This window comes from Bufo gargarizans, unplaced genomic scaffold, assembly GCF_014858855.1.
Source record: "Bufo gargarizans isolate SCDJY-AF-19 unplaced genomic scaffold, ASM1485885v1 original_scaffold_813_pilon, whole genome shotgun sequence".
In the NCBI taxonomy this organism is placed as follows: Eukaryota; Metazoa; Chordata; class Amphibia; order Anura; family Bufonidae; genus Bufo; species Bufo gargarizans.
This window is the reverse complement of record NW_025334706.1, coordinates 16,781-37,043: the sequence shown is the minus strand read 5'-3', so window position 1 is coordinate 37,043 and position 20,263 is coordinate 16,781. Positions and strand designations below refer to the sequence as shown.

At 53.7% G+C, this 20,263-nt stretch overlaps 1 protein-coding gene across 1 annotated transcript in view; it reads left to right on the top strand.

The window, feature by feature from the left end:
* Window positions 1-309: 309 nt before the first annotated feature.
* The window catches only part of MAP2K4 (mitogen-activated protein kinase kinase 4), a 33,894-nt gene continuing 13,940 nt past the window's right edge, over window positions 310-20,263 (top strand). Inside the window, exons 1-9 of the mRNA XM_044275035.1 lie at window positions 310-529; window positions 5,465-5,497; window positions 10,782-10,875; window positions 12,267-12,380; window positions 15,077-15,251; window positions 16,860-16,979; window positions 17,344-17,463; window positions 17,542-17,593; window positions 20,127-20,254. Of these exons, the coding sequence (XP_044130970.1) occupies window positions 310-529; window positions 5,465-5,497; window positions 10,782-10,875; window positions 12,267-12,380; window positions 15,077-15,251; window positions 16,860-16,979; window positions 17,344-17,463; window positions 17,542-17,593; window positions 20,127-20,254 (1,056 nt within the window). The remainder of the gene's footprint in view (window positions 530-5,464; window positions 5,498-10,781; window positions 10,876-12,266; window positions 12,381-15,076; window positions 15,252-16,859; window positions 16,980-17,343; window positions 17,464-17,541; window positions 17,594-20,126; window positions 20,255-20,263) is intronic.

The following is a 20,263-nucleotide window of genomic DNA, read 5'->3' as shown; positions in this document are numbered from 1 at the left end:
GCAGCGGCTCCGATATGACAGCCGTATATAAGAGGTTCTGCAGCGGCTCCGATATGACAGCCGTATATAAGAGGTTCTGCAGCGGCTCCGGATATGACAGCCGTATATAAGAGGTTCTGCAGCGGCTCCGGATATGACAGCCGTATATAAGAGGTTCTGTAGCGGCTCCGGATATGACAGCCGTATATAAGAGGTTCTGCAGCGGCTCCGGATATGACAGCCGTATATAAGAGGTTCTGCAGCAGCTCCGGCACCCCTCGTCACGTTTCCTCCTCAGCTCCTGACGTGGGCGGGGCCTCATGTAGCTGGATGACGTCTGCCCGGGGGCGGGCCCGTGACGTCAGAGTGAGGGATTCTGGGAGGGGGCCGGCTCAGTGGGGGTTGCTGCATTGCAGCCTTCATTTGGAATCTAATATATTAACAATGGCGACTTCCAATCCCAGTTACAGTGGAGGCGGCGGCGGCGGAGCGGGCCCCGGGCTCCCAGGACAGCTCCCCCAGCAGCAGAGCACGGTCAGCAGCATGCAGGGTAAGAGCCGCGCCTGTACCGCACCGAGCCGCTGTGTGTGCCCTGCGCCTGACAGAGGCTGCTCCCGAGCTCCAGTCCTGCTCCATCACCTGTGCCTCTAGTCCTGACAGACCCCCACTACAGAGGGCCCCCCCAGTCCTGCTCCATCACCTGTGCCTCTAGTCCTGACAGACCCCCACTACAGAGGGCCCCCCCCAGTCCTGCTCCATCACCTGTGCCTCCAGTCCTGACAGAGCCCCCACTACAGAGGGTTCCCCCAGTCCTGCTTCATCACCTGTGCCCCTCATCCTGACAGAGCCCCCCCCAGTCCTGCTCCATCACCTGTGCCCCTCACCCTGACAGAGCCCCCACTACAGAGGGTCCCCCCAGTCCTGCTACATCACCTGTGCCTCTAGTCCTGACAGAGCCCCCACTACAGAGGGTCCCCCCAGTCCTGCTCCATCACCTGTGCCTCCAGTCCTGACAGAGCCCCCACTACAGAGGGTTCCCCCAGTCCTGCTTCATCACCTGTGCCCCTCATCCTGACAGAGCCCCCCCCAGTCCTGCTCCATCACCTGTGCCCCTCACCCTGACAGAGCCCCCACTACAGAGGGTCCCCCCAGTCCTGCTTCATCACCTGTGCCTCTAGTCCTGACAGAGCCCCCACTACAGAGGGTCCCCCTAGTCCTGCTCCATCTCCTGTGCCCCCTGACAGAGCCCCCACTACAGAGGGTCCCCCCCCCCAGTCCTGCTCCATCACCTGTGCCCCTAATCCTGACCCACTGACAGAGCCCCCACTACAGAGGGTCCCCCCCAGTGCTGCTCCATCACCTGTGCCCCTAATCCTGACCCCCTGACAGAGCCCCCACTACAGAGGGTCCCCCCCAGTCCTGCTACATCACCTGTGCCCCTAATCCTGACAGAGCCCCCAATACAGAGGGTCCCCCCAGTCCTGCTCCATCACCTGTGCCTCTAGTCCTGACAGAGCCCCCACTACAGAGGGTCCCCCTAGTCCTGCTCCATCTCCTGTGCCCCCTGACAGAGCCCCCACTACAGAGGGTCCCCCCCCCCCAGTCCTGCTCCATCACCTGTGCCCCTAATCCTGACCCACTGACAGAGCCCCCACTACAGAGGGTCCCCCCCAGTCCTGCTACATCACCTGTGCCCCTAATCCTGACAGAGCCCCCAATACAGAGGGTCCCCCCAGTCCTGCTCCATCACCTGTGCCTCTAGTCCTGACAGAGCCCCCACTACAGAGGGTCCCCCTAGTCCTGCTCCATCTCCTGTGCCCCCTGACAGAGCCCCCACTACAGAGGGTCCCCCCCAGTCCTGCTCCATCACCTGTGCCCCTAATCCTGACCCACTGACAGAGCCCCCACTACAGAGGGTCCCCCAGTCCTGCTCCATCACCTGTGCCTCTAGTCCTGACAGAGCCTCCACTACAGAGGGTCCCCCCAGTCCTGCTCCATCTCCTGTGCCTCTAGTCCTGACAGAGCCTCCACTACAGAGGGTCCCCCCAGTCCTGCTCCATCTCCTGTGCCTCTAGTCCTGACAGAGCCTCCACTACAGAGGGTCCCCCCAGTCCTGCTCCATCTCCTGTGCCTCTAGTCCTGACAGAGCCTCCACTACAGAGGGTCCCCCCCAGTCCTGCTCCATCACCTGTGCCCCTAATCCTGACCCACTGACAGAGCCCCCACTACAGAGGGTCCCCCAGTCCTGCTCCATCACCTGTGCCTCTAGTCCTGACAGAGCCTCCACTACAGAGGGTCCCCCCAGTCCTGCTCCATCTCCTGTGCCTCTAGTCCTGACAGAGCCCCCACTACAGAGGGTCCCCCCAGTCCTGCTCCATCACCTGTGCCCAATCCTGACCCGCTGACAGGGCCCCCCCAGTCCTGCTCCATCACCTGTGCCCCTAATCCTGACAGAGCCCCCAATACAGGGGGCCCCCCCAGTCCTGCTCCATCACCTGTGCTCCTAATCCTGACAGAGCCCCCAATACAGGGGGCACCCCCAGTCCGGCTCCATCACCTGTGCCCCTAATCCTGACAGAGCCCCCACTACAGAGTGTCCCCCCCCCCTTAAGTCCTGCTCCATCACCTGTGCCTCTAGTCCTGACCCCCTGACAGAGCCCCCACTACAGAGGGTCCCCCCAGTCCTGCTCCATCACCTGTGCCTCTAGTCCTGACAGAGCCCCCACTACAGAGGGTCCCCCTAGTCCTGCTCCATCTCCTGTGCCCCCTGACAGAGCCCCCACTACAGAGGGTCCCCCCCCCCCCCAGTCCTGCTCCATCACCTGTGCCCCTAATCCTGACCCACTGACAGAGCCCCCACTACAGAGGGTCCCCCCCAGTCCTGCTACATCACCTGTGCCCCTAATCCTGACAGAGCCCCCAATACAGAGGGTCCCCCCAGTCCTGCTCCATCACCTGTGCCTCTAGTCCTGACAGAGCCCCCACTACAGAGGGTCCCCCTAGTCCTGCTCCATCTCCTGTGCCCCCTGACAGAGCCCCCACTACAGAGGGTCCCCCCCAGTCCGGCTCCATCACCTGTGCCCCTTATCCTGACCCCCCCCCCCCCAAACCTCTCCTGCACCCTTTGACAGAGCCCCCACTACAGGGGGTCTCCCCCAGTCCTGCTCCATCACCTGTGCCCCTTATCCTGAACATTGTTGGTATCCCTTATATATCGCCCGCCCCCCCTTAATTCCCCCATCCCCCCACTCTGCCATTTCTCCCAGTGCCAATCACTTCTGCCCCTTACCCTTATCCAGCCTCTCGCCCCGTTTCCTGTGCCCCGCTTATCCTTTGTACCCACTATTCTTTTCTGCCCCTTCCCAATATTCTTCGGGTGCCTCCTCTGCTCTTTACCTCCAGGCTGTTTTTCGGGGTGCCCTCCTACCCTTCACAGCCGATGGATTACTTCCCTGCCGTCTACAGCCCCCCCCCCCCCCCCTTCTTTTATTACAGGAACGTGTCCCCATCCCCCTCCTGCTGCCATCCACAATGTGTCGCCCACCCAGCAGAATGTCGTACCCCTATGATCAGGGCTGTCACCTGCAGATCCTCCCCCCCCCCCCCCCCCCCCCCCCCCGCCATCATCAGTGCCAGGGATTATAGGGTTACTGAGCAACATGTGATGGGCAGAGCTGACCCCTGTGTAACACTGACCCTAAAATAGTGCAGGGACGGGGCAGCATACACCCCGAGGCCTGGTTGTGCCCCCTGTGTCCCGAGGCCTGGTTGTGCCCCCTGTGTCCCGAGGCCTGGTTGTGCCCCCTGTGTCCCGAGGCCTAGTTGTGCCCCCTGTGTCCCGAGGCCTGGTTGTGCCACCCATTACCTACCTGTCAATATCCCTCCCTCTCTCCCATGAAACCCTACCGGATGTTTGGTCCAGGGGTAACGTAACCCTGCGCTGTTTACGGTGGGGGCCCTCTGTCGGCCTGTCGGGGCCCTCTGCCGGTTCTCCTGCTTACTGTTTTGAGCATTGATATGTCTTCATGTGGGGACATCGTTGTAGGTGGTCTACACATCCTAGGGGCCACCTCTCTGTACATACCTGCAGGTATCCTGTCTCTGTCCCTCTCTCAATGGCGCTCTGTGGGCCAAACCATCTTGGAGTGGTCCTGGCGGTATGACTGGGTGATTAACGCCAATGTACGTTCTTCCTTTGGAAGCTTCGTTCTTAGCTCCACACCCTCCTGTCAGCAATGGCCGCTGTCCGGTGATGATGGATGTTATGTCCTGGTGGCCATTTGCAAAGTGCTGCGTGTATTCGTACGTCCTACGATGTGGTTCTCTTTTTCTGACTGCTCCTTCTGCTGAAAAGGAGAAGCCAAATGGGGTGGTTGGTGTAAAGGCTCATTCTCAGGGTCCATAGCCACATCGAGCTCTGATGTCTCCAAAATTTCTATTAAAGGCCTAGAAAAATGGACCAAACCAAACTGCTACTAAGATGGAGTCATGGGATGTCGACAGTAGATCTACGTGATGTGTTCTACTGCTGAAGGTCCCACGTGTCTCATTATCTTGCTCAAAGCATCCACCATGTGAAAACAAAAAAATTGTTCACTGTATTAGAAGTTGGACCCTGTGGAACGTTTGGAGGTTTTTGGAGCTGGACCATTGGGCAGTTTTTGGGTGGTCTTCCTTTGGAAAGGTCCTACCTTACAGTCTCTGATCACCCAACATTTCTTCTACAAAGTGCCATCCATGCAGATCCCTGACCAGACTTGGCTGCTGGTCCTCAGGTGTTGGCCCCTGGAAGGTGTTACATGGGAAGGTTCCTGCCCGTAACGAGCACCGATCGACCTGGTTTATGGACCTTACACATGGACATATAATTGCCCAAACGAATGGACTCGTGAGTGATCGATCACCTCTTATGATCATTCCTGTGACCCTTCACATATGAATGGGTCTGCATCTGTGATGCGGGGTGCGCACGGCCGGTGTCCGTGTATTGCACACCCGCTCTATGCGGACCCGCAATACGGCAGCGGCCGTGTGCATGAGGCCTTACTGTTTTTTTTGTTTGTTTTTCTTGTGTTATCGATGACCAAAAATTCTGGGTATAATTAATGGGGTATTCTGGTGTGGACACCTCTGCATCACTTTCTAAAAAGGCGAATTGGGGTGAGGGTCCCAGACGAGGCTGATTACCACGTACTGTGCTCCGGGAAGGAAGAGGATACCTGTCGGGTTTTTATTTTAATTTTATTTAATTTTTTTCCATTTTTGTCCGTAGCTCTGGGGCCTCCACTGTCCCTCCGTGTTCTTCCAGTTTAATACAGCTTCTGTAGAAATTGTCATGCTCCCCTGATATAGGCTATAATACCGCCATATGGTGCCCAGTGCTTCTGTATGTCTGTGTTTACGTCGCCTCGCGATGACTTTCCTGCTGTGTATCTCATGTTTGTTAATGCAGCTAATGAACAAGAATTTGTGTTTTCTACTTTAGGCCTTCAGATAAACTTCTGTGACAATGCGCAAAGTAAGATGTGATTTTTCTTTTTCTGGCATCGTGGTACCTGTCACCCTCCATCTTGGTGCTGGGGATGTATCCACTGTCGCTCCCACTAACTGCTGTCTAAAGTGAACCCGTCCACCTCGTGTGACATGAGGGACCCCCCCCCCTGTTTTTCTTAATACCGTAATATTTTTATCTTTTATTTTATTTTTTTGTTTCATTGTTGTATTTTAGTTTTTTATTTTCTTGTTTTTATCCATTAGTTTTTGGCTTTTTTTTTTTTCATATCTGCTTAACTTTTTTATATTCTTTAGCATTTTTATTTCTTGTATATTTGATTTGTATCTCGTATCTTTTAATATTTTGTTATTTTTATGCATTGTCGATTTATATTTTCATTGACTATATACCGTTTTTAAGTGTAATGTACAACCATTTTTATAATTTCTGATTTTTTTTTTTTTTTTTAACACTTGTGTTTTTAGCTTTTTATACTTTTTAATTTTCTTTTCTTTTGAATTTTGAAGATTCAGAAAATATTATATCATACATCAGATCCTAATTACAATTTTTAGGTAATAATCCCGGGCATGTCTGCACCCCCTCGGTGTGGGAAGAGTCAATCCTTATGGAAATAAAAAGTCCCCAGGCGATAGTTCAGACCGCGATGGTGACGGGTTCACTTTCCAGCGGCTCGCCATAAAGCATTCGGCACAGATGTATGTTAAACTGGTCCCTTTCTTGCCGATCCCGCGTTCTCTATCCTCTGCTGACAATTTGTACTTTCTCTGATTGCTTCATATGAATGAAATATCAAATAATCCTGGCGATCCAGTAAAGCCAATGCATTGTAACTGTTGAACTACAACTACCAGCATGCTCAAACTCAACAGCTGGAAGACATTGGGGTGTCTCCTGACGAAAGGGACCATATTTGACATTTGTTTTTTATGGCGAGTGTTCCTGCCATTTCACGAGAAGCAGCAATCCTATATACTTCTCTGTGCAAGACGTAAATGTAATACAGTGATTGTTTTATTCATTATCTCTCGTGGTTTTTTTTTTTTTTTTTTTTTTTTTTTTTTTTTTTGGGGGGGGGGGGGGGGTTTAAAGGGGTTCTCCAGAGCGATATTAAGATTATCTGCCTAGCGTACCCGAAACCCTGCACATTTCTGCCCCATATCCCTGTTTTTCATGTCAGGGCTTTCCGCCCCCTGTTCTAGGCATCAGTGCATCCTGGCAGGATGTTCTTCATACAGAACTTCCTGTTTTCACCAGCTTCATGTTAGGTTTGCCAACCAGTCCCAGCATGCCTTGCTCTGTAATATTTCTCAGGGCTTGCTCCGTCTGGCACACACGCCTTACACCTCCCCCTCCATGGCAGATACGCAGAAGAAGCCCTGTGAAGCAATACAGAGCAAAGCATGATGGGGCTGGTTGGCAAACCTAACGTGAAGCTGATGACAACAGGAAGTTCTGCATGTAGACATCCTGCCAGGATGCACTGATGCCGAGGACAGGGGCAAGAAAGTGGGGCAAAAATAATGATGAAACCGGAGAATCCTTTTAAAGCATAGCTTTGCGATTCATCCTGGTAAGGGGGTTGTGCCATGAAAAACAAAAAAAAATATCTAAATTTTTAAAATCTGGATCTGAAAAAACTAAAATAAAGTAGCCCCTGAGGCTGAGCTATTCAATAAAATATATCTAAAGCGCCACCTGCTGCTCTATTTTCTTGTTCACCTCACTGAAGCTGTCGCACACACTCAGTTTAAATCTTTAACTGTCACCAGCCATAAAGAGCTGCAGGAGAACGGCCATGCCCCCCCAGAGAACGGCCATGCCCCCCCAGAGAACGGCCATGCCCCCCCAGAGAACGGCCATGCCCCCCCAGAGAACGGCCATGCCCCCCAGAGAACGGCCATGCCCCCCCAGAGAACGGCCATGCCCCCCCAGAGAACGGCCATGCCCCCCCAGAGAACGGCCATGCCCCCCCAGAGAACGGCCATGCCCCCCCAGAGAACGGCCATGCCCCCCCAGAGAACGGCCATGCCCCCCCAGAGAACGGCCATGCCCCCCCAGAGAACGGCCATGCCCCCCCAGAGAACGGCCATGCCCCCCCAGAGAACGGCCATGCCCCCCCAGAGAACGGCCATGCCCCCCCAGAGAACGGCCATGCCCCCCCAGAGAACGGCCATGCCCCCCCAGAGAACGGCCATGCCCCCCCAGAGAACGGCCATGCCCCCCCAGAGAACGGCCATGCCCCCCCAGAGAACGGCCATGCCCCCCCAGAGAACGGCCATGCCCCCCCAGAGAACGGCCATGCCCCCCCAGAGAACGGCCATGCCCCCCCAGAGAACGGCCATGCCCCCCCAGAGAACGGCCATGCCCCCCAGAACGGCCATGCCCCCCAGAGAACGGCCATGCCCCCCCAGAGAACGGCCATGCCCCCCCAGAGAACGGACATGCCCCCCCAGAGAACGGACATGCCCCCCCAGAGAACGGACATGCCCCCCCCCCCCCCAGAGAACGGACATGCCCCCCCCCCCCCAGAGAACGGACATGCCCCGTTGACATGAGTGTCATTGCATGGGAGGAGGTGCAGATTCCAGTTTTATCGTCACCTTATATTGTCCTTTTATTATTTACGGGGTTTCTTAAGGAAGAGGACGCACTGGAGACGGCACCGCAGTAAGGCGAGCTTCATAAAGCAGCAGGCTTAGATACAGCGGCTCAGATATGTGTGATAGACACCAGTCACATCCAGTGGCATCTTCTATGATCAGTCAATCCCTTTCCCGTTATTTTTTTATTTATTTTTCTCTTTCCCGGCCATGACCACCAGCCAGCCATCACCAAAGCATTAGTGCCCTATATTGTGCCTTCCGCTAAGTAGTAAACCCTGATACCTAACCCCCGTTCCCACAATGAATAGCGGGAAAGCCCCAGTCACATGTTCATAAGATCCCATTGAGGTGAAATGGATTCATTCCGGGAACCCTGGCGGTCCTGGTCTGGGGCAATAGAATGGGTTGGTGTCAGAATCTCTGGTGGCCTGGGGCAGTGGAATGGGTTTTCAGGACCCCTAGTGGCCTAGGGCAGTGGAACGGATTGATGTTGGGGTCCTTGGTGACCTAGGGCAGTGGAACGGCTTGATGTTGGGATCCCTGGTGGCCTAGGGCAGTGGAATGGCTTGATGTTGGGATCCCTGGTGGCCTAGGGCAGTGGAACGGCTTGATGTTGGGATCCCTGGTGGCCTAGGGTAGTGTAATGGGTTGAAGTTGGGGTCCCTGCTGGCGTATGGGGGAGTGGAAGGGATTGATGTTGGGATCCCTGGACGCCTAGGGCAGTGGAACGGCTTGATGTTGGGATCCCTGGTGGCCTAGGGCAGTGGAACGGCTTGATGTTGGGATCCCTGGAGGCCTAGGGCAGTGGAACGGCTTGATGTTGGGATCCCTGGTGACCTAGGGCAGTGGAACGGATTGATGTTGGGATCCCTGGTGGCCTAGGGTAGTGTAATGGGTTGAAGTTGGGGTCCCTGCTGGCGTATGGGGGAGTGGAAGGGATTGATGTTGGGATCCCTGGAGGCCTAGGGCAGTGGAACGGCTTGATGTTGGGATCCCTGGAGGCCTAGGGCAGTGGAACGGCTTGATGTTGGGATCCCTGGTGGCCTAGGGCAGTGGAACGGCTTGATGTTGGGATCCCTGGTGGCCTAGGGCAGTGTTTAATCTTTCATACTAAGGGTCCAGCAGATGCCATCATTATCAGATGAGTATGGTCCAGCACTCCACACTCCTGCTGACCAGATGTTTCGGCTTGACTCCGATGCTGGAAATGCACAGTGTAGGATGGAGATGGTTACTGCAGCGCGGCTCCTGCTGAAGTGAATGCTGCCGTTACAAGCTCCGTCCTCTGCAGAACAGATGGGGGTGGCAGACCCCCGCCGATCAGATAGCGTTAGCCCATCAGTTCCTAATTGTCGGATGTGCTCACGGTGCCTCTTGGGTGCTTTTTTACTGGTTTTCTTAGTTTATTAAATCGTATTAGTCAAGATCTCTAATACTTGGTGCGCACTGCCGGCGCACGGGGCGGAGCGCGCAGGAGGTCTCGCTGTGCGGGTTTTACAACTATGCGGGAAGGTGGCCTCCCACTCACTGGGGCGTCTCCGAGGTCATAAAGCGGCCATTGCCTAATCCTGGCTGGAAGGTGTCACCGGGGACGGAGCATGGTGTTTGACGACGTTATCGCGCCCCTGTCACCCCCTCTGAGGCTGGGTTCAGATCTGAGCATTTTACAGCACGTTCCTACGCGCTGTAAAACGCTCAACAGGCAAGAACCAATGATTCCCTATGGGAAGGGTTCACACCTGGGCGTTTTACAACGCGTACGATCGCACTGTAAACCGCCCGACGCCCCAAGAAGTACATGAGCTTCTTTGGGGCGTCTTGTCACGCGTTCCCGTACATAGACTTGGCGGGAATGCGCGACAATAGGCGTTCGCTTGTTCCAGAGCCGCGTATGTCAGACGCCCGTAGAATCGCGCACACAGAGCGCGACATCCCGAACGCTCAGGTCTGAACCCAGCGTTAGAGCTTCTCCGGGATTCTAAGAAAATGGCTGGAAATTCTGCGCTGGCGGCTCCCATCAATGATTTAGCGGTCACATGCCACCAAATAGGCCGGCGATTGGCTGCAGTGGTTAAACAGATTTTTGCCTCTATTTTTTTTACAATTTTATTTTTTTATTTTAACAAATGCAGTGTGAATATTACTGTGCCGTCTTCCTGGTCACTGGCTATTGTGTGTCCCCCAGCATTGTGAGTGTCCTCGTCTTACTGCAGCCTCTGCGTATTCCACCTGCTCCTGATCAGTAATGTATGCAGCCTGTGACGGCGTGGACCTCCCCCGCCTGACGTGACTCGCCTAGGGAATGTGTCACAGGTTTAGGACCCATCTGTGGCCGTCATTGCCAGGAAGCCAATTGTCTGAGCATATATATATATATATACACACATATTACATTGTTTGTGACTTATTTGTTTTATAGTTTTTATTTTTATTTTATATTTGTCATTTTATTTTTATATACTTGTTTACATATATATATATTTTTTTGGGGGGGATTTACTTCTTTTATATTTATTGGATTTTATTTTCTGTATAAAAGAATGAAGTCTCCGGCATTTCTTCGGTTGTCTCGATGTTCCCGCAGGAGTGGCCGCCAGTAACGTGGCAGCGCCCGCCGGCGGATGTTGGGGCGCAGCGGCATCTCCTGGTCTGTGATTTAATACTTGTTTATTGCCCTCCAGGTAAACGCAAAGCACTGAAGTTAAATTTTGCCAATCCGGCCTTCAAATCGACGGCAAAGTTCACGCTGAACCCCACGAGTCAGCCGGCCCATCTGTGAGTATCCGGTGGCCCGATCGCAGACAGCCGCAGACCATCGAAAACAATGAGGGCTGTCCCCACATCTTCACAGCTTTTGAGTGATTTGCCAGCAGCGTGCAGTAATGATTCAGATGGGTGTTCTCAGTTGGGGGGGGTCTCTGGTCAGAGTGAAACACGCCTGCTACTGGTAACACCCGGCAGTGCCTTTACTGTAGACTTCTAGCAGGAATAATAGAGGAATGGCACAACACAGAGTCATAAGAATAGAGGTTCCAGAATATATTACTTGGGGAATGCAAGTAACGTCAGGAGGGGGGACGGTATAAATGATCCAAAAATAATAAAACACCATGAAAAATTCTACAAATAATTATTTTTGAAGCCTTAAAGGTTTAACTCCTAAAAACCATATATAGATATTAGGACAGTCATTACTCCGCAGTGGTGCTGCGTACTTTACCTGTGTCCCCTGGGCGTCACCAGATCGTCCTGTTGGACCAGCCCCTGGTACGTGATGGACATGGACGGCACTTCCTACGAGGTCTCGTGCTGCGCATGCGCTGGTGTGGCCTGAACTCATTTGTCCCTCCAATGTCCTGGAGCGTGCACAGGAGAGGGAACCCAAAATGTGCAAGAGGGGCCGCTCAGCGGGACGCTCGGGTGGTGTGGTAACGCCCAGCACACACTTGGGATCCCATACAGTGTCGTCTTATGAGGTATGCAGCCCCACCGCAAAGTAATGGGGCTGCTGCAATATTTTTACTTTAGTTTTTTTCAGTTTTTGTATATTATAAGCTATTTTTATATTTTGTCGCCCGTAGGTTATTTCTAATAATAATTTGTCTAGTCCACTTTTCTTCTCTGTTTCTGTTTTAGGGCTCATGCCCACGAACGTAAGGGCTCCGTCCCAGTGCTGCGGACCGACTGTGGGGCTTCACTTGAATGGGGTCGGCGATCCGCATCCAACGGTCCGCACCGCAAAAAAGTAATGCATGCAGTACTTTTTTGCGGTGGTGAGGCACGGCCAGAAACGCCACAAGCGCTCCATAGTGCTTCCGTGGGGGTCCGATCCGTGTTTCCACACCGCATCTCCTTTTTGCGGGCCCATTCAAGTGATACGGGGTGCACACGGCTGGTGCCCTGTGTATTTCGGACCCGCCATATGAGGGCCGCAATACTACCACGGCTGAGTGCATGAGCCCTTATGGGTTGAGTTTTGGTTAAAGGGGTAAATTGTCGCCCCCATTTTGTCAGTGGGCGGGTTTTTACTCCGTCCGCTAGATGTAAATTATTCTGGACTTTTTAAAAAAAAATTCTCTCACCCCTCTGTTATTGATAACTGACCTCTTGAGGGTCCCGGGCCCCTGTGTAACCCCCTTCCCTTGTGTCTCCTCTCGCCTACTAAGGTTGCAGAAAACAGATGTGATGAGGAACTTCGAAACCACCTTCCAAAAACCGGAAGTGCGCCTGGCGGGCGGGAAGCAGTACAGCTCCAATGAGCAGGCTACAAAAAACCGACTGTAAGTCTCTTGTGGTTTATTTTATTTTTATTTTGTATTTTTTTAATTTATGGGCAGACATATTGGTGCGGCTCACGGACCCCCTGCCGCTATTTTGCATGGGCCTATTGCCATTATCCTATAAATAACTAAGTCACTGAGGCGCTTCTCAAAATGGCTGCCTACGCTGCGTGGTAGTGACGGACACTTTTACAGTATTGACTCCCTCCCTCCATGGCCTCCCCCATTCATATAAATGCAGATTTCTGTGCGCCCCCCCCCCCCCCAGCTGTGATAGGGAGAGAACTGCAGCAGAAAGGACCCCCCCCCCTTCCCCCAAGCTGCCACTTTGAAATAAATTGAGCAGAGCATTTGGAACTTGCTCTGCTCTAGTTGGGGGGGGGGGGGGGGCGGACCCTTGCTCTGCTCTAGTTGGGGGGGGGGGGGGGGGGCGGACCCTTGCTCTGCTCTAGTTGGGGGGGGCGGACCTTGCTCTGCTCTAGTTGGGGGGGGGGCGGACCCTTGCTCTGCTCTAGTTGGGGGGGGGCGGACCCTTGCTCTGCTCTAGTTGGGGGGGGGGGGCGGACCCTTGCTCTGCTCTAGTTGGGGGGGGGGGGGCGGACCAGAGCAGAGCAAGGGTGGGTCCGCCCCCCCCCCCCCCCAACTGCTCTGCTCTGGGGGACGGTGACCCACCCTTGCTCTGCTCTGGGGGGGGACGGGACCCACCCTTGCTCTGCTCTGGGGGGGGACGGGACCCACCCTTGCTCTGCTCTGGGGGGGGACGGGACCCACCTTGCTCTGCTCTGGGGGGGGACGGGACCCACCCTTGCTCTGCTCTGGGGGGGGACGGGACCCACCCTTGCCTCTGCTCTGGGGGGGGACGGGACCCACCCTTGCTCTGCTCTGGGGGGGGACGGGACCCACCCTTGCTCTGCTCTGGGGGGGGAACGGGACCCACCCTTGCTCTGCTCTGGGGGGGGACGGGACCCACCCTTGCTCTGCTCTGGGGGGGGACGGGACCCACCCTTGCTCTGCTCTGGGGGGGGACGGGACCCACCCTTGCTCTGCTCTGGGGGGGGACGGGACCCACCCTTGCTCTGCTCTGGGGGGGACGGGACCCACCCTTGCTCTGCTCTGGGGGGGGACGGGACCCACCCTTGCTCTGCTCTGGGGGGGGACGGGACCCACCCTTGCTCTGCTCTGGGGGGGGACGGGACCCACCCTTGCTCTGCTCTGGGGGGGGACGGGACCCACCCTTGCTCTGCTCGGGGGGGGACGGGACCCACCCTTGCTCTGCTCTGGGGGGGCGGGACCCACCCTTGCTCTGCTGGGGTGGCGGGACCCACCCTTGCTCTGCTGGGGGGGGGGACCCACCCTTGCTCTGCTCTGGGGGGGGGGGGGACCCACCCTTGCCTCTGCTCTGCCTGGGGGGGGGGGGACCCACCCTTGCTCTGCTCTGGGGGGGGGGGGGACCCACCCTTGCTCTGCTCTGGGGGGGGGGGGACCCACCCTTGCTCTGCTCTGGGGGGGGGGGACCCACCCTTGCTCTGCTCTGGGGGGGGGGACCCACCCTTGCTCTGCTCTGGGGGGGGGGGGACCCACCCTTGCTCTGCTCTGGGGGGGGGGGGGACCCACCCTTGCTCTGCTCTGGGGGGGGGGGGGGACCCACCCTTGCTCTGCTCTGGGGGGGGGGGGGGACCCACCCTTGCTCTGCTCTGGGGGGGGGGGGGGACCCACCCTTGCTCTGCTCTGGGGGGGGGGAGGGGGACCCACCCTTGCTCTGCTCTGGGGGGGGGGGGGGACCCACCCTTGCTCTGCTCTGGGGGGGGGGGGGGACCCACCCTTGCTCTGCTCTGGGGGGGACCCACCCTTGCTCTGCTCTGGGGGGGGACCCACCCTTGCTCTGCTCTGGGGGGGGGGGGGGGACCCACCCTTGCTCTGCTCTGGGGGGGGGGGGGGACCCACCCTTGCTCTGCTCTGGGGGGGGGGGGGGGACCCACCCTTGCTCTGCTCTGGGGGGGGGGGGGGGACCCACCCTTGCTCTGCTCTGGGGGGGGGGGGGGGACCCACCCTTGCTCTGCTCTGGGGGGGGGGGGGGACCCACCCTTGCTCTGCTCTGGGGGGGGGGGGGGACCCACCCTTGCTCTGCTCTGCTCTGGGGGGGGGGGGACCCACCCTTGCTCTGCTCTGCTCTGGGGGGGGGGGGACCCACCCTTGCTCTGCTCTGCTCTGGGGGGGGGGGGACCCACCCTTGCTCGCTCTTGCTCTGGGGGGGCGGAGGGACCCACCCTTGCTCTGCTCTGGGGGGGGGGGGACCCACCCTTGCTCTGCTCTTGCTCTGCTCTGGGGGGGCGGACCCTTGCTCTGCTCTGGGGGGGCGGACCCACCCTTGCTCTGCTCTAGTTGGGGCGGACCCACCCTTGCTCTGCTCTAGTTGGGGCTACTTTTTAAATTATCCTTTATTATTTTCATATTGGTGCTTTTTCATTACTTATTTAGCATTTTGGAATATTACTGGTGGTTTTTATTTTTATTGCTTTATTAGTTTATTGCAATTTATTTCTTCCTTTATTATTGAATTTTATAACATTTTTATTTATTTTTCTATACTTCTATTATATAAATATTTTTCTTGCTACATTTGGAAGTCTCACAGTTTTTGTTGTTACTTTGGTGGGTGTAATAACGAAGTGCCGCTCCGTATTTCCTCCGGGCAGGGAGCGATTACGAACCCACAGCATCGAGTCTTCAGGGAAGTTGAAGCTTTCGCCGGAGCAGCATTGGGACTTCACAGCGGAGGACCTGAAGGATCTGGGCGAGATCGGCAGAGGCGCGTACGGCTCCGTTAATAAAATGATTCACAATCCGAGCGGACAAATTATGGCCGTCAAGGTGAGAGAGGGCGTGGACTTTCTGCTCATGTCCTCTTCTAGTATTTTTACCCTTGTAGTAATCTGTCCTTATGTCTGTTATGCCCTCTATTATTCCTGCTAGACGTTCTGAATGATCTACTAGCAGTTTGCAGTAATGGTCCAGATGGGTGTTACCTGTTGGCGGTGTGTCCCTGCACAGTCTGACACCGACTGCATTGGAAAGTCCAAAAAACAAAATCTTCTAGCGCGCGATAAAATTTACGTTTATTCCAGCTGCAAGACGCTAAAAGTAAAAACGGGTTCTTAGTCGTCACGAAGTCTCCGACGTGTCATCACTTCCTGCTCCAGGTGCGAGCGTGCAATTAACCCTAGAGGAGCCAGGAAGGTGCGCTGCGTCTTAGAAGTTCACATTAGACAGAAGCGAAAATGCAAAACCCGCGATGATTCCTCCTGCCTCAGGGGAATCTGCGTCTAAGGTGCGGGCTCAGAAGGCTCCGTAAGACGCCCCCCCCCCCCCCCCAATCTCCCTGTTTAGGACACGCCCTTTCTCTAGACCCAAAACCTGCGAAGTGTCAGCCCTGCCGCTATGTTTAGTAAAGAAGACGCAATTAAAGGGAACCTGTCACAGCCCAAATGGCCTCTAAACCGCCGGCAGTCCCTCTGGCTTCTAGTGATGTCCTTGGCTGATTCGTCAGATGCGCCCTTTTCCTGCCTATTCATGTTGATCTAGATTTCTGCACCTGCGCAGTGAGCCCCTCTGCAGTGTACTTGGCTCATGCCCATGAGTCGGCACCTGCACATTGAGGCCCGCTGTAGTGTACCCAGCTCGTGCCCATGAGTCGGCGCCTATGCATTGAGCCCTGCTGTAGTATACTTGGCTTGTGCCCATGAGTCAGCGCCTGCACATTGATCCTCACTGTAGTGTACTTGGCTTGTGCCCATGAGTTGGCACCTGCGCAGTTAGCCCTGCTGTAGTGTACCCGGCTCGTGCCCATGAGTCAGCGCCTATGCATTGAGGCCCGCTGTAGTGTACTTGGCTTGTGCCCATGAGTCAGCGCCTGCACATTGATCCCCGCTGTAGTGTACTTGGCTTGTGCCCATTAGTTGGCACCTGCGCAGTTAGCCCTGCTGCAGTATACTTGGTTCGTGCCCACGAGTCAGCGCCTGTGCAGTGTTCCCGCTGCAGTGTACCCGGCTCGTGCCAATGAGTCGGCGCCTGCGCAGTGAGCCCTGCTGTAGTCTACTTGGCTCGTGCCCATGATTCTGCGCCTGCGCAATGAGCCTCTAAAGCCAAGTACACTACAGCGGCGCTCACTGTTAAGGCGCAGATGTGGCATCCCCTGGGGAGAAGCAGAGGCAGAAGAAAGGCCGTCAATCGCACGTGAATGGACAATTGATGTGACAAGAAGTGTTTTTATCTTACATAAATTAGCTTCCCGGTGCAACAAGGGCGTTGCTGTTGCACCCAGAGGTTCCACTTGCTTTTCTCTGCCCCCACCACTTTGACTGACAGGGCCAGGCAGTCTGTTCTTGCGCCTGGCCCTGAAGTCTCGCTTTGGCGCATGTGCAGTACACGGCCGGGGATTGCTGCGCAGATGCCCTTAAACTCAATTTTTTTCCCCTCCAGCGGATACGATCAACGGTGGACGAGAAGGAGCAGAAGCAGCTTCTGATGGACCTCGACGTGGTGATGAGGAGCAGCGACTGTCCGTATATAGTTCAGTTTTATGGGGCCCTGTTCAGAGAGGTGGGTGCAAGGACGGGGGAGGGGCTGTGACAACCGGTGTGTGAAGGAAAGCGGGGAAGAGTCTTATGTTTTTAAGGGGTTCTCCAGTCTACAGAGATTCATAGCCCATCCTCAGGATATATGAGATCGATGGGGAAGGGGGGCCTCCATCAATCAGCTGTTGCCGCCGGCCGCGGTGCGCAGAGCAGAAGGCACTGTCCGCTGAGGATCGGTAGCCTAGAGTGCCCCTTTAAGTCTTTATAGCAATGTTAATCTACATCATTAAAAATAGACTTTTTGGTATATAATATATTTTATGGTTTACTTTTTATAAAAAAAAAAAAAAATTTGTAGGTTTAACTGTATTGTTCCCCTCCTCCCGCAGGGAGACTGCTGGATCTGCATGGAGCTCATGGCTACCTCGTTTGACAAGTTTTACAAATATGTATATAGCTCATTAGATGACGTTATTCCCGAGGAGATTTTAGGAAAAATAACTTTAGCGGTGAGTAGATGACTTGGTCTTTTTCATGTTCTTCTGGTGGTTCCTGCCCCCACCGCTGAGACTCTCCTTCTCTTCCAGACTGTGAAGGCGTTGAACCACTTAAAGGAAAACTTGAAAATCATTCACAGAGGTGAGAAGACTCCAGGAGAGTCTGAGGGGAGGGCGACCACCTTGTCAAGCTAGGTTTTATTCATTGTTGGTGGGGGGGGGGGGGGGGGGGTTTAGGGCCATATTATGTCTGTGGTCGCAGTGGTGGACTATCCTTCTCTGCACTGAGGACTCGCTTCACTTCTTGGTTTTCCTCGTACAGGAGAACTCAACCTGTGGAGCCTTCACCATCTCTAGTGGTCCATAATACTGTGCATACATTGTCTGTTACCACACATGCCCAAACAACACATCAGTATTATACTCCAGAGCTGCCCTCACTATTCTGCTGGTGCAGTCACTGTGTACATGCTGTATTATACTCCAGAGCTGCCCTCACTATTCTGCTGGTGCAGTCACTGTGTACATACATTACATTACTTATCCTGTACTGATCCTGAGTTACATCCTGTATTATACTCCAGAGCTGCACTCAGTATTCTGCTGGTGCAGTCACTGTGTACATACATTACTTATCCTGTACTGATCCTGAGTTACATCCTGTATTATACTCCAGAGCTGCACTCACTATTCTGCTGGTGCAGTCACTGTGTACATACATTACTTATCCTGTACTGATGCTGAGTTACATCCTGTATTATACTCCACAGCTGCACTCACTATTCTGCTGGTGCAGTCACTGTGTACATACATTACTTGTACTGATCCTGAGTTACATCCTGTATTATACTCCAGAGCTGCACTCACTATTCTGCTGGTGCAGTCACTGTGTACATACATTACCTATCCTGTACTGATCCTGAGTTACATCCTGTATTATACTCCAGAGCTGCACTCACTATTCTGCTGGTGCAGTCACTGTGTACATACATTACTTATCCTGTACTGATCCTGAGTTACATCCTGTATTATACTCCAGAGCTGCACTCACTATTCTGCTGGTGCAGTCACTGTGTACATACATTACTTATCCTGTACTGATCCTGAGTTACATCCTGTATTATACTCCAGAGCTGCACTCACTATTCTGCCGGTGCAGTCACTGTGTACATACATTACTTATCCTGTACTGATCCTGAGTTACATCCTGTATTATACTCCAGAGCTGCACTCACTATTCTGCTGGTGCAGTCACTGTGTACATACATTACTTATCCTGTACTGATCCTGAGTTACATCCTGTATTATACTCCAGAGCTGCACTCACTATTCTGCCGGTGCAGTCACTGTGTACATACATTACTTATCCTGTACTGATCCTGAGTTACATCCTGTATTATACTCCAGAGCTGCACTCACTATTCTGCTGGTGCAGTCACTGTGTACATACATTACTTATCCTGTACTGATCCTGAGTTACATCCTGTATTATACTCCAGAGCTGCACTCACTATTCTGCTGGTGCAGTCACTGTGTACATACATTACTTGTACTGATCCTGAGTTACATCCTGTATTATACTCCAGAGCTGCACTCACTATTCTGCTGGTGCAGTCACTGTGTACATACATTACCTATCCTGTACTGATCCTGAGTTACATCCTGTATTATACTCCAGAGCTGCACTCACTATTCTGCTGGTGCAGTCACTGTGTACATACATTACTTATCCTGTACTGATCCTGAGTTACATCCTGTATTATACTCCAGAGCCGCACTCACTATTCTGCTGGTGCAGTCACTGTGTACATACATTACTTATCCTGTACTGATCCTGAGTTACATCCTGTATTATACTCCAGAGCCGCACTCACTATTCTGCTGGTGCAGTCACTGTGTACATACATTACTTATCCTGTACTGATCCTGAGTTACATCCTGTATTATACTCCAGAGCTGCACTCACTATTCTGCTGGTGCAGTCACTGTGTACATACATTACTTATCCTGTACTGATCCTGAGTTACATCCTGTATTATACTCCAGAGCCGCACTCACTATTCTGCTGGTGCAGTCACTGTGTACATACATTACTTATCCTGTACTGATCCTGAGTTACATCCTGTATTATACTCCAGAGCTGCACTCACTATTCTGCTGGTGCAGTCACTGTGTACATACATTACTTATCCTGTACTGATCCTGAGTTATATCCTGTATTATACTCCAGAGCTGCACTCACTATTCTGCTGGTGCAGTCACTGTGTACATACATTACTTATCCTGTACTGATCCTGAGTTAGATCCTGTATTATACTCCAGAGCTGCACTCACTATTCTGCTGGTGCAGTCACTGTGTACATACATTACTTATCCTGTACTGGTCCTGAGTTACATCCTGTATTATACTCCAGAGCTGCACTCACTATTCTGCTGGTGCAGTCACTGTGTACATACATTACTTATCCTGTACTGGTCCTGAGTTACATCCTGTATTATACTCCAGAGCTGCGCTCACTATTCTGCTTTTTGCTTTTGGAAACAGTCAGCATACTTGTCATCAGGCTTCTATAGTATGTTTTACCCTGCATTCCTCCTCTTTCTCTGGTATGTATTCTCCGCTAATAATGGCGCCCCCCCCCCTCCCCTCCCTTCCCCCGCTCTCTACATTACAGATATCAAACCTTCAAATATTCTTCTGGACAGAAACGGGAATATTAAGCTTTGTGACTTTGGTATCAGTGGACAGCTCGTGGACTCCATCGCCAAGACCAGAGACGCTGGCTGCAGGCCATACATGGCGGTAAGTTAT